Genomic DNA, 13,914 nt, shown 5'->3' on the forward strand with positions numbered 1-13,914 from the left:
CCCATTTTATTAACATGAGGAAATTTTTGAACAATTGAACTCATGTTCCAGGGTTTCATCGAAACGTGCCGAGTTTTTTAGTGATTTAAGAGAAGTTCCTACGAAGTAAAACCACACTAATAACTTTCATTTCCAAATATCAACCAAAAATTAAAAAAGTAGTTTTACGTATTTTTATTATTTTTTAACAATTTTCGTCGTCTTTTTCATACAAATATTTACTAATGGAAAATTTGAATATTTACCATGACTTTCTAAACAATCTTCAATTGTTTAATCAAATATAAAATTTTCAAACAATTAATTATCCCCAAAAAATATTAAAAAATAGTCGTATTTTTTTTATTGAAATGCAATTGCTTGTCATTGTTTGGAGTAGTAAATTTTTATAAAACGATTATGTAATTATTGAAATAATTACTTATTGTCTATTTTCAAAATTGCTAAAAATTGAGCCAGATATCATCTTTCTTTTTAAATTTGTATCCTATGCTACGCTTTGTTGAATAATTACATAATTTTAATATATTTATTTTAATGTTTAATAAATTTATATTTTTTAAACAATCTCTATTTGCTCAAGCAGTTTTTGTTTGATTACTAAAAAAACTATATAAAATAGAACACATACAATTATGTTTCTGACTGTATATAGTGTATAGAATGAATAATTTTACCACTTTAATTTTTCAAACAAATATAATTTGTTTAAATAATTACTTTTCCAAAAATACTTTTAAAATCGTAATTAATTGTATGTCTTCTATTTTGTTTAAGTTTTTTAGTTATCAAAAAATAACTGCTTGAGCAAATAAAAATTGTTAAAACAAATAGAAATTTGTTAAACATTAGAAGAAATGTATCAAAATTATGTAATTATTAAACAAAAAGTAGCATAGGACACCAATTTGAAAAAAGTGGACATCTCTGCCTCAATTTTTAGATATTTTGAAAATAAACAACAGTTCAAATAATTACATAATCTTTTTATACAAATTTACTACTCCAAAAAATGACCAAATATTGCATTTCAATCAGAAAATACGATTATTTTTCTCAATTTTTGGGGAATAAATAATTGTTTAAATAATTTAGATTTCTTCCAACAATTGAAAATTGTTTAAAAAGTCATGGTAAATATTCAAAGTGTCCATTAGTAATTATTTGTATGAAAAAAATGACGGAAATAGCTAAAAAGTAACAATAATACGTAAAAATGTAGTTTTTTTTATTTATGGGTCATATTTGGGGCGCTGCGTGTAAAGTGGGTTGGAAATAAAAGTTATTAGTATGATTTTATTTCGTAGACACTCCTCTTCAATCCCTAAAAAAACTTGGCACGTTTCTAAGAAACCCTGGACCACGAGTTCAATTTTTCGAAAATTCAAAATTTCCCCGTCTTACTTAAATGGGCCTCTCTCTCCGAAAATGAAAAATTTTGGGGGGTGTCATGCCCTTCAGAAAGAAAGAAAATGTTGCAATGCATTTTTAGACCAGCCTAATGGTACCTACTTATACATTAATATTATTTCAAAGAATAAATTCCACAATTATTCCCCTATTTTCCCTGTTTTTAGAGTACTTTGTGTATATGAAGTAATTTATTTACTGTTATTAATATTAGCATAATGTCAGCATAAAACAGCTACTCCTTATTTTTGTGTAGAAAATTCGGTACTCGAAGATGTTGTCTTGTACAAAACAGAAAATTCTTACGTAAAAAATAGTTTATTGCAACATGTACAAACTTATAAAAAGAACAGTTGTTCTGCTTTTGTACAAATGATATAAATTATAACATCAAAGTCTTGATAATATTTATTAAAATTGAGGCTTAATAAATATCCACGTATGTACAATGTACATTATTCGCTGTGTTCAATTATTAAACATTAGAATCCGAAATGTATTAATGAATGAAAAAAGGCAGTAAATAATTTAATTTTAATTCCTAACTTGACAAGTTTTACATTTTTAATGGACTGTCGGCTAAAATAATATCACCTTAGTTCCGTTGCAATTCGGCTGCTCTTTCTGTGAACCACTGAGGTAAAAACGCGTATTGCGCTCCGAGACCTGAAGCGACTTCGCTATTTAGAATATTCATTTCGATTTTTCCTCCAGGCCTCCAGGTAAATTTGTAAATGCATTTGTTGTAATCCTCAGTAACGACAGTCTTTATGTGACTCAAGAAAGCGTCGCAAAAGTTCATACAGGGGGAGGGCTCCCAATAATTCTGAAATAAGAATAACATCTTAGTGATTCTCTTTTTGAAAAATTTTCCTTAATTTTGACTCTTATTTACCTTAGCCATTTTTATCAGATCCACAACCTTGTATCTTTTCAAATCAATAACTTTTCCGTTATTGGTTCTAAAACCGCACAAGATATTCTCAATACCAACTAAGAAAGACTGACACCACCATCTCAAAAGTTTTTTTCTAAAGAAAACATCTTGCCGCCCAGTTTCAATAATTCGGTTGGTTTTAAGTTCTATAAAATTCACATTTTTCCATGGAACGGGTTCTTTCAACGGCTCTGTTGTCTCAATTCCATCCATCTCTGCTCCATACAGCATCGAATTGTCCCCAAACTCACAAGAGAACATGCAGCAGAATTCTTCAGATTCGTTAACTGGCTCTGAGACATCCGGCTTTTTCTCAGGAGAATCTGAAAAGGTCTTTTGGAATTTACAATATTTTTAAATCTAGGACGTAGGAGTCATCCATAAACCACGTTACCAATTTTAGGATATTGTTGAATTTCCAACAAAATAATTAAATTTTAAATAAAATAGTTGAATTTTTAACCATGTATAGTTCAGTTCTCAAACAGAAGATATATAATATTTCTTATTTCATGTATGAATGTATGAATTTTCAATACGAATTTTCAATAAAACAGTTACATTTTTGACCGAAAAAAAATTACTCAACAAAATAGTTGAATTTTATAAGTACAAAGATAAATTTTCTCAGAAATATAAGTTTTTAACCAAAAAGGGAATAGTTACACTTTCGATTAAAAAATAATAATTTTTCACAAAAATAAACGAATTTTCAACAAAGAAGGGAATTTTCTACCAAAGTAGTTATTTTTTTAAATAAATACATTAATTTTTAACGAAATAGTTGAATCTGCCACACAAAATAGTTGATTTTTCAACTAAACAGTTGTTTTGAAAAAAAGATAATATTTTTTCAACAAAAAAGGGAAAAATTGCATATTCAGTTTTGAAAAACTAATTTTCTTCCAAAATAAATTTAAGAAAAAAACGAGCTTTTAACAAAATAATTGTATCCACTGCCTAAAAGATGAATGTTCAAATTAGAATATTAATTTTCTACCCAAACAGCCAATTTTTCAACAAAATAGATAATTTTTCCACAAAAAAGTTGAATTTTTAAACCGATACAATGAATTTTTAATAAAAAATTTATATTTTTTCAAACAAATACAACGTATATTCTAGAAAACAATTGCATTATCAACCAGAAAAAAAGAATTTTCAACGAAAAGGTTAATTTTTAACTATATAATTTAATTTTCTACGAAATTGTTGAATTTTGAACTCAGAAAGACGAATTTTCTACAAAGCAAATTAAATTTTCAAACCGAAAATATAAAGTTACACTTTATATTTTAAAGGAAAACTATTGTAATTTGAAATAAAAAACAGTTGACGAATTTCCAAAAAAATAGTTGAATTTTCAAATAGAAGAGATAAATTTTGAATTCAAAATATAAATTTTCGACCAATAATGGACATATTATATTTTATAAACTTAATTACGGGTATAAAATTACTAATTTTTTAGAAAATTAAGTCAGTTAACTAATATATTTTTTGAAATAAAAAATAAATGAAAATTAATTTTATTTTTAATATTTTAAATATATTTAGCTTAATTATTTAAATATATTTAAATTAAAACTTAGGTCAATTTTTCACCAGATAATTGAATTTTCAAACAAAGAAGATTTTAATTTAAGTCAGAAACAGTTGAATACAATAAAAAAATGCAATTGTACATCCACCACATTTTTGCATAGGATTTTAAAAATTAAAGGTCAAACCATCGACAACTGAAATTTAGTGATTGTGAATTCTCGTCTGTTAAGGCTCTTTCGGCTTTAACGAACACATTTTCAGCACGTGTCTCGTGAGAAGAAACAGCTTTAAAGCAAATTTTAAGATCTAATTTAAAAACAATTTTGTTATTAAACATTTTATTATGTCTTGTGTCTTTTTGACCAAAAATTTAATTTGTTCATTTGTATCTAATGTCATTTTTTACGATTAAAACAAAAACTACGCGTATCGTCAAAAAATGATTAATAAAAATTTTGTTGCTCTTTTTTGGTTGAAAAACTTTTTTTCGAAGCTGTGTTGCTTGTCCAGAAATTTGATCGTTTATGGTGTTTTATGAATAAAAAAAAACTACGCATCAAAACAAAAAGTGGCTAATAACGAATTTGTAGATCTTTTAGGGTGCACACTTTTTTCTATTCATTTTTTTCGCATCTTTAATAGATTAACAGCAAAATGGTATTTCGTTTTTTTAAGTAAATTCAAAAAGTTTTTAGAACAACCTTGTAGGGCTTTCTAAAACCAACGTTATTTTTTTTTCAACTTTAACTCTGATCATTTCCTTTTTATCGAAAAATTCGTTAGTATAAATTGTTCAATTTTCGATTACGACGAATAGCCGTGCATAGAATTTTTAAATCGTCAAAAAAATGGTCTCAAAAATATTTTTAATGCTCTAACTTTTTAAATTTTGTATCCAAAATAGCAGGCTAATAAACTCATGCTTTCTTTTTACACTCATAAAAAGTGTGCCAAATCACAATCCAATCCGAGTCATCAGGCCCGATTTTTTAATTTCACTCTGTGAAATTTATTATTTAAACAACTAGAACGTGAAAATTGGACATTTGACGAATATTATTTTTTTTTCTCCGAAGATGACTTAAGAGAAGTCGCTATCTATCAGAATTATTGCAGATATATTTCAGGAACATGAATATTAGGTTTGAGATTTAGGTTATTGTTATACACAATTAATATAAACAATTACTTTCATACGCTGCTCAACAACAACAAAAAACTTTATTTTGATTAAAAAAGCCTAAATATCTCGTAGAAGTAGTATTGAGAATGGAAAATAACCATTAGTTAACATTTACCACTATTATAAATATTCTAATAAACAAATTGTGTTATTTTATTTTTTTCGAAGATGTTTTTTCACCAACCAACTTTCAAATTAATTCTAAATTATAATAAAAATCTGCAAAAAATATAACTGTCAAATATTTTTATTGTTAATAAAAATATTAAAAACAAATAAAAAATTTTAGCGTTTTCCATCAAAAGAGATTATTTTTTCTGCTAAATATTATTGCAGTTTTCTAAGTGGTTATAAATCATCAAGAAAGTGTGACAATTCGCTATTGTTATTGTTATTAACAATGTTTTAAATAATCAGTCATCTGTAAAAATTCATTTTTCTTTTATGTTTTCTTTCTAAGTCACAATTCTCTATTATTATTTAATAATAATTTTAATTCAGAATTACTAAGAAAATTACTCAATTAAGCACTACTATCGAGATGCATTAAAATAATCATAACGAAAAAAACTGCTTATTCAGACGCAAACTTGCTAAAAATGACTGTTTATTTAAATGATTGTTAATAACAATAACAATAGCGAGGTTTTTCCACTTTGAAAACCACTTTGAAAACTGCAACTTGATTTAACAGAAAAAATAATTTTTTTCTTATGAAAAATGCTAAATTTATGAATTTGTTTATAATATTGTTAATAACAATAAAAATATTTAACTTTTTTCAGATATTTATTATAATTTATCATTAATTTGAAAGTTGATTGATTAGAAAAACATCTTCGAAAAAAATAAAATAACACGACTTGTTTATTAGAATATTTATAATAGTGGTAATTGTTAACTAATGGTTATTTTCCATTCTCAATACTACTTCTACGAGATATTTAGGCATTTTTAATCAAAATAAGGTTTTTTGTTGTTGTTGAGCAGCGTATGAAAGTAATTGTTTATATTAATTGTTTATAACAATTAACCTAAATCTCAAACCTAATATTAATGTTCCTGAAGTATATCTGCAATAATTCTGATAAATATGCGACTTCTCTCAAGTCATTTCTTCAGAGAAAAAAATAATATTCGTAAAATGTCCAATTTTAACGTTCTATTTGTTTAAATAATAAATGTCACAGAGTGAAATTAAAAAATCGGGCCTAATGAAGTTCTGCAGAATTTAATTCTAAGCATTAAAAGAAAACGGCAAAATTGGTCAAGAATTGTAGTCTGTAGTGGATTATGAACCGCAAACTCCTGATTCCTTCCACTGTGCGACGTAAAAACTATTTTTTTCTGACTTCGGGGCCTCAAAACATCGATATTTGATAGAAACCGCGAAAGTCATTTTTCACATAAAAACCAGTAACTTCTAATCGAGATGAGAATGTAAAAATACGAATATTTAGTAAAATAGTTCATTGTTGAACCAAAGAGATGAATTTTGAACGGAAAAGATGATTTTTTAACTGAGAAGATTAATTTTCTACTGAAGATTTTGAATTTTTAACTAAAATAGAGAAATTTTCAAATAAGCATTTAATAGTTCAATTTTCAGTGAATAAAATTTAATTTTCAATCAAAAAAGGAAACGATTTATGAAAGAAATAGTTTGATTTTCCACCAAAAAGATGAACCTTCTACCAAAAAGATAAACTTTTATCAAATTAATAGAACTTTCAACTAAGTTGTTGAATTTCTAACCAAAAAGAAGATGTTTTTAACAAAATAGTTACACTTTCAACAAAATAATGAAATTTTCAATTATTTAGTAGAATTTTTAACCAAAACAAAAATTTTAACGAAAAATCGAGAAAAAAATGGAGATTTCTTAAAAACACCAAAAAAAATCGGACATTCTTTAAAAAGGAGAATATGGAAAAGTGTGAAGTCTGCAATATGAAATTAATTTTCAAACTTACTATCATAAAAAAACGTACTAAACGTTACCTAAGTTCATAAAATAACTTCCACTGGAACCCCCCCCCCCCCTAAATTGGTAGCGTACTTTATAAGCGATCCCTTAGGGAATTGATAGAAAAATAATGCAGATAAATTACAAAATTCTATACCTGATAGAACATACTGCTCGAATTTGAAACCCCAGGAGGACATCATTAAATCCCTGGCTGTTGCATTTTCCTTCCTCTGCTTCATTTCTTCTGTATCAAATCCGCAGAGGTAAATAGTACCTTTAAATTTAACTGCACACACTATCCAACCATCGCTTTCTTCAAATGGTGTTCGCCATAAAGCACTCAATAGTCCTCGATAACAAACAAATTCTGGTTTCAGCCTGTGAAATTGTCGGTTTATATTTTTTCTAACAATCAGGATGGCCCCAAAACTGAATTTTCAAAATTCCTTTATTTTTCTCTGACTAGTTTTTCATTTTCCCAGGCCAATTATAGTCTTTTAATACAAACATTCTAATATTGTGAAATTTCTAATATATAATTTTGTATCCAAATCTTTTCATTTTATAATTAGTCAACATTGACTAATTTCTAACCCAAGAAATGACTAATGTGCATTAATAATATGACTAATGTTCTCTTTAATTTAAAAGAATTCGATGAAATTGATAAGAAGTCCTTGTGAATTTTAAAGAATTCAGAATAAATTCATAAAACTTGAAAACCATTTAAGTTAACTTCAAACGAATTGGAAAACATTAAGAAAATTGCATTGATTCAAGCAAAATTGGATTGGATTTAAAGTAATTTAAGGAAAACGAGAAGAATTCTATGGTATTCGTAAAAATGCAATGTGAATTTAAAAAAATCAAATGAGTCGGAAAAAATGGTAATATTAAAAAACTGATTGAATTCATTAAGTTTGAAAAGAGTTTCGAAAAATTCAAGGGAATTCAAAAGAATTTGATGGAGTGCCTAAAATGCCAAGTGAATTTAAAAAGCTTCAGGATGAATAAAAAAAAAGTAAAAAAATCCATTAAATTATGTACAGGGAGAGAAATTTCAAACGATTAATTCACGGAAGCGCGTAATTTTAGAGCTACAATTTTTACGTGTTTTAAAGTCTCGGACTCTATGCTTTAAAAGCTAGGGATCCGAGATCTTAGTTCTCGCGCCAAATCATGATAAAATCAAGGATCAGTGCCGTGAAATAATCTCACGAATTTTCTCCCCATGTAGAATTGAGTGAATTTAGAAGAATTCAAGTGAATTACAAATTATTTTTAATAATTGAGGATAATTTATTAAGAATTCAGGATTAATTGCAAGTGAATTCGAATCAATTGCAATATATATTTTAAAATCTCTTTAAATCTTAGAAAACCCTAACAAATCCCTCAATTCTCGCGAATAAATTATTTTTTATCCATTAAAATATTATAACATCATTTAAATCCTCGGAAATCTGATAAAATCGCTTAGAATCTTTTAAAATATTGTATAACCTCATAGCTCCTTTAAAATCGTTGTAATCTTCTGAAATGTTATGAAATTCATTACGACTTCACACCAAATTATTTTATCTCTTAAAATCTGTAGAAATCCCTTCTGATTAAAAAAAATTCAATTAAAAAATCCTTTGAATCTTTCATAATTTCGTAAAAATGTTCAATACTCTTTTATATGCCTTGGAATAATTAAGAATATCCGAAAATATTTTCAATCCTTTGAAATTTGTTTAAGTTCTTAAAAATTTCTTAAAATCTTAAAAAAATTTTCGGAATTACATCAAATCATTTAAATCTATTTAAAATACCCAAGATATTTTTAATCTCTTGAAATCTCTTCTGTTAAAACTCTTAATGCTGTTTTTTAATTTTTTTAATACTTTTAATATCTCTTGGAATGTCTAAAAATATTCAAAAATATTATAGGCCCTATGAAACCCTTCTATATCCGAAATTATAGGAAATTTTAAAACCCAATGAAATTTTTTCAAATCCCTTAGAATCATTCGGATAAGTAATTAAGGTATTATACGGATAAATTCAGAAAAAGAGCTATCCATGCGAAGAACAATTGAAGACGCTCCAAATTCATGTCGATCAACTGAATGCGTGTGAGAGTGTCTAACCTATCGGACCTCACTGTTCTTTCATACTTTCAGGGCTCTACTTCATTAACGAAATAGATAAGAATTGATATATTTTTCCTACATAAAATATATTTTCTAAACAAAGTAGATCCTACACACAATTAATTAATTATTCTTTTTATTTAAATATTGTTCCTGCTCTATAGAAAATAATCTGGGTGAAGAGGAACAAAACAAATAAATATTCAACACAAAAATATTAGGTTTAAAATTTTTCCTACACGATACAGGCTTTACAAAAATTATTCACCACGGGCAACATAAAAGAAAATTTCACACTCTTTCCCCTTTGTTGAAGAATTCCTATGTTTTCCCTGTTTTCAAGAAAACTCAACTATATCTCGATTTTTTTACTTAAATGCGAGATGAATGAATAGGTAGCACTTAATAAGAAAATCGAACTATTTTCCGTTAAAACTTAATTCTTTTTTATTCCAAAGTCTGCTATTATATTTTTGATTGAAAATTAATCTCTTTTGGTAAAAAATTTAATTATTTTTTTGAAAATTGAAATATTTGGTGAAAAAGTTATATTTTTTAGCGAAAATTCAACTATTGGTTGACAGTTGAACTAATTTGATAAAAATTATTTTTATTGTTTAAAAATTGAAGTATTTTGTCGAAAATTCGTCTTTTTTTTCTTGAAATCTACTTTTAAAAACTAAAAATGTAACTATTTCATTTTCGACGGAAAAACTTGTCTTTTTTGAAAATTTAACTACTTGGCTGAAAGTTGTACAATTTGGTTAAAAACTGATTTAATTGTTTGAAAATTGAACTATTTTGTTGAAGGATCGTTTTTTATTTTTTGGTTGAAATTTAAATTTTTTAAATATTAATTTTAATTATTCGATTTGGGGTTAAAAATTTATTGTTTATAGTTGAAAATTCATTTTTGTGCCTAAAAATGTAACTATTATATTTTTGGTGAAAAAATATATTTTATTAGTTGAAGATTCATCTCGTCGATTGAAAATGTAACTAATTCGTTTAAAAAGTATTGTTTTTAGTTTAAGTTTAACCTATTTGGTTGGAAATTAATTTTTTACAGACTTTTTAATATTTTTTGATTAAAAAATCAACTTTTTTGCAGAAAACTCATCTTTTTGGCTTAAAAATGAACTATTTTATTGAAAAATTGTTATTTAGAGTTGAAAATTCTATTATTTTGATATAAAATTGAACTATTTGCTTAAAAATGAACTTTTTAATTCAAAATGTTGCTTTTCTTAACTGAAAAATTAACTTTTTTTTTTACTGAAAATTGATAATTTTTAGTGAAACATTTTAGGATTAGATTTTTCGATGAGGATTCAACTTTTTTTAAGTGGTACGACGTTGTTAAAAATTGATTTTATTGATTCATAATTGAACTATTTTGTTCAAAATTAATTTAAATTTTAACTATTCAATTTGTGGTAAAAAAGGTATCATTTTTAGTAGAAAATTAAATTTTGTACTGAAAGCTTAACTATTCTATTTTTTGTTGAAAATTGATAGTTTTTAAATGATAATTCAGGTACTAATTTTCCACTGAAAATTAATCTGATTGATTATTGATTTTATAGAACATTAGCCTCTGTCAAGAATTCTACAATTTGGTTGCCATTTTTTTTCTTGAATGAACAATTATTAATTTAAAATTAAATTATTTTTTGGCTGAAATATAAAATATTACATTTTTTTATAAGAATTAATTTTTTTGTTGAATTAAACTGCTCTTTATTTTAAATTAAAATTTGTTTATTTGTTTAAAACTTTATTTATTTAAAAATTAAACTAATTGATTAAAAATGGGAAAAAGATTGCCGAAACATAAAAATCCAGAAATTGAAAATTCCTTCATAAATAAAATTCCCGAACAGTTTATAATATCAACGAATTATAAAATTCTCGAATCATAAAATGTCGGAAAGAAAATTTACGAATTATAAAATATCCCAACTAGACAATTAAAAAATTGTTTGCGAACCTACTAACATTTTGCAAACAAAATTTTCTATTCAGAAAAATATATAATAATAACTTTTAAAAACCTTAGGCATTAAAAAATATTTTTCTTTGGCGAAAATATTGTATTATTCTATTTTCGATAAATAAATAATATTAAAAATTTTTTTTATAATTTAAATTCGGGAATTTTCTAGTACGAATATTTTATAATTCGGTATCGGGAATTTAATTTTCGGGATATTTTAAGTCATCGTCTCTTAAAAATGTATATTTTTGTTTGAAATTTTAATTATTTGATTAAAAATACATTTTTGGAAGTTAAAATTTTAACTATAATATTAATATAATAATTAACTGTAATATTAGACATAAAATTTTGGTGTACAATTTTTTTTAGAAAATTTCTATTTTTCAGATTTCTATTTATCTCTATAGAAAATATTACACGCAGAAAAAATATAATCCGTAAGCTTTGTGCATAATATATTTGTGTATGAATAGGTGTTTCGTTGGTACTCATAAAATTTCACGTATCTTCAACAAATCGCTACTGTATTTTTAAACGTGAAAAGATAGTTTCTCTCGAAAACTTTATCGATTTTGTAACTTTTTTTATTTCAAATAACCATGAAATCGTAAAAACTGGATAGACATAATAGTGATTCTAAAGAAATAATAATATGAATATTGCTGTACATAATTGCGTCTACTAACCATCGTCCGTATCCAGGTGGGGCTTCAATTTGACTAGAATTATAAATAATCCAGTGTAGAAGATGATTTATTTTTTCTCCAGAAGCTGATTCCGGTTTACGTATTACTTTATCAATCCCATGATTGAGGTTAAGTTCGACACCTTCACCACGACTGTTTCGCGGAGCATTAAAATATTTCAGTTGTGACAAATCCGGTAAATATTCACGTTGTCCATTTATACTGAAATAACCAACAACTTCTGGTTTTGTGATACAAGGAAAAGTTTCGTTCCAATGCTGCTCTACTTCGAACGACATCACGACTCGAATTTTTTGACATTTGTTGTGATTCAGATTTGCATTCGATTCTCCAGCTGTGCACACGTGGTGAGTCATGTCACATCACAAAATTAAATCATTTTTAACATAAAACTAACATAAATATTCAGTATCTAAAGAGTACCGACTTTTGCTACGGAATTTAGATTATCTTGTATAGGAAAATTAAGGAAAATGATCGAAAGAATAGTATGGTGGGAATAATAATGAATTTTTAATTAAGGATCTTCACCTTAAAAAGAGATAATGCTTATATAAGTGCTCTGGGCACGTCGTCTTTTGTACGCTACTGAGTTGCGCATGCGGCTGGGTTTCTTTTATTTTTTCAAATTAAAAAAAAAAAACCAAACAAAAAACGAGGATAGAAAAGAAGCAAACCTCAATTTTATACTGAATAATGTTACATGCGAATTTTTATAATTTATATGTTATTAACAGATTTATAAAATTGTTATCTCGTTTTAAATTATTTAAATAACTGCAACAAAATCACGCGGTAAACACCAAAGTTACGGGCGCGATTATTTTTTTGTCTCATGCAATTTTTAAAATAAAATAAAATATAAAAATATTTTAGTTGGCAGTTTAAACATATAATAATGAATATAATAAATAAATCATAAAATATATAAAATAATAGAATACCAAGGACGATATTTTTGATAATTGATGAAAATTTATCTTTCAAAATTATAAGCCTTAAACAAAAGAAAAATTAATTTTTAACTCTATAGTAGTTGAATTTTCAGCAAAAGAGATGAATTCTCAACAAAAAATGTAATAGTTAATGCTATAACCAAAAATAGTTATTAATTTTAAATAAAAAACAGTTTCGTTTAACCAAAAATTTTGAACTTTCGACAAAATACATGAATTTTCAAAAAACTAATTACATTTTTACATAGTAAAGATAAATTTGTAAGCTAAAATAGAATCTTGAGTTTAAAAAAAAATTAAGATTCAATTGAAAAAGAATTGAAATTAATTTTTAACACAGTAGTTCAACTTTGAACCAAGTTGTTGAATTTTAAACCCAAAAACATATGAATTATTAACCAAATATTTTATTCTTCAACCAAAAAGATTCATTGTTTTCCAAAAGCATTAATTTTCTACCAAAAAGATGAATTTTCAACGAAAAATGGTATGGTTATTTGCAATGTGAACAATTGATTTTCAACCAAAAAATCAGCAAAATAAGTCAATTTGGATAACATTTTCGATGGCTAAAACCATAACCGTTATCTAGGAATGCTGTTCAACGAAAACGTTCTTTCTTTCAGGGCCGAAAAAAGTGTAACGAAGTTCGATTTTATCCGTTCGTTTTTTCTATAGTTAAAAAAATAAAGTAAGAGAATTTCCAACGAAAGTCTATATTTTAAATCCGAAAATATTAATGTTTTACCAAAATAATTGAATTTTCTACCCATAAAAAAGGTATTTCAAGAAAGAATTTTTATTTTATACCAAAAAGGTCAATTTTTAACTAAAATGGTGAGTCTTCAACCAAAAATATAAATAATTTTCAAACCAAAAAGACAACAAAGGACAATATTTTTTTATGCTAAAAAGTTGTGCTACTCCTTTATTGAATTCTAATATTTTTGTCATGTTTGTAATTTTTCAAATAACCTACAGTCTGTCAAGTTAAAGCGTGGGTGGCTTTACTCGCAGTCGGTAAGGTGTATCGACATGATTTTGGTGTCAAAATATTAAGAAGAGCTCCCTCT

The 13,914-nt window shown here is 25.8% G+C and overlaps 2 protein-coding genes across 2 annotated transcripts in view; one reads left to right on the plus strand and one right to left on the minus strand.

Moving 5' to 3' along the window:
• Positions 1-1,930: 1,930 nt before the first annotated feature.
• Positions 1,931-12,433, minus strand: LOC117169048 (decapping and exoribonuclease protein-like). The gene is made up of 5 exons (XM_033355136.1): positions 12,417-12,433; positions 11,865-12,219; positions 7,199-7,422; positions 2,306-2,670; positions 1,931-2,236 (listed from the first exon to the last, which is right to left on the minus strand). The coding sequence occupies exons 2-5, from the start codon at positions 12,161-12,163 to the stop codon at positions 2,006-2,008; spliced, it is 1,119 nt and encodes a 372-aa protein (XP_033211027.1). The 5' UTR covers positions 12,164-12,219; positions 12,417-12,433; the 3' UTR covers positions 1,931-2,005.
• LOC117169046 (protein misato) overlaps positions 12,118-13,914 on the plus strand; it is a 205,647-nt gene continuing 203,850 nt past the window's right edge. Inside the window, exon 1 of the mRNA XM_033355134.1 lies at positions 12,118-12,232. Within this exon, the coding sequence (XP_033211025.1) occupies positions 12,140-12,232 (93 nt within the window). The 5' untranslated portion in view covers positions 12,118-12,139. The remainder of the gene's footprint in view (positions 12,233-13,914) is intronic.

This window comes from Belonocnema kinseyi, chromosome 3 (assembly GCF_010883055.1).
Source record: "Belonocnema kinseyi isolate 2016_QV_RU_SX_M_011 chromosome 3, B_treatae_v1, whole genome shotgun sequence".
NCBI lineage: Eukaryota > Metazoa > Arthropoda > Insecta > Hymenoptera > Cynipidae > Belonocnema > Belonocnema kinseyi.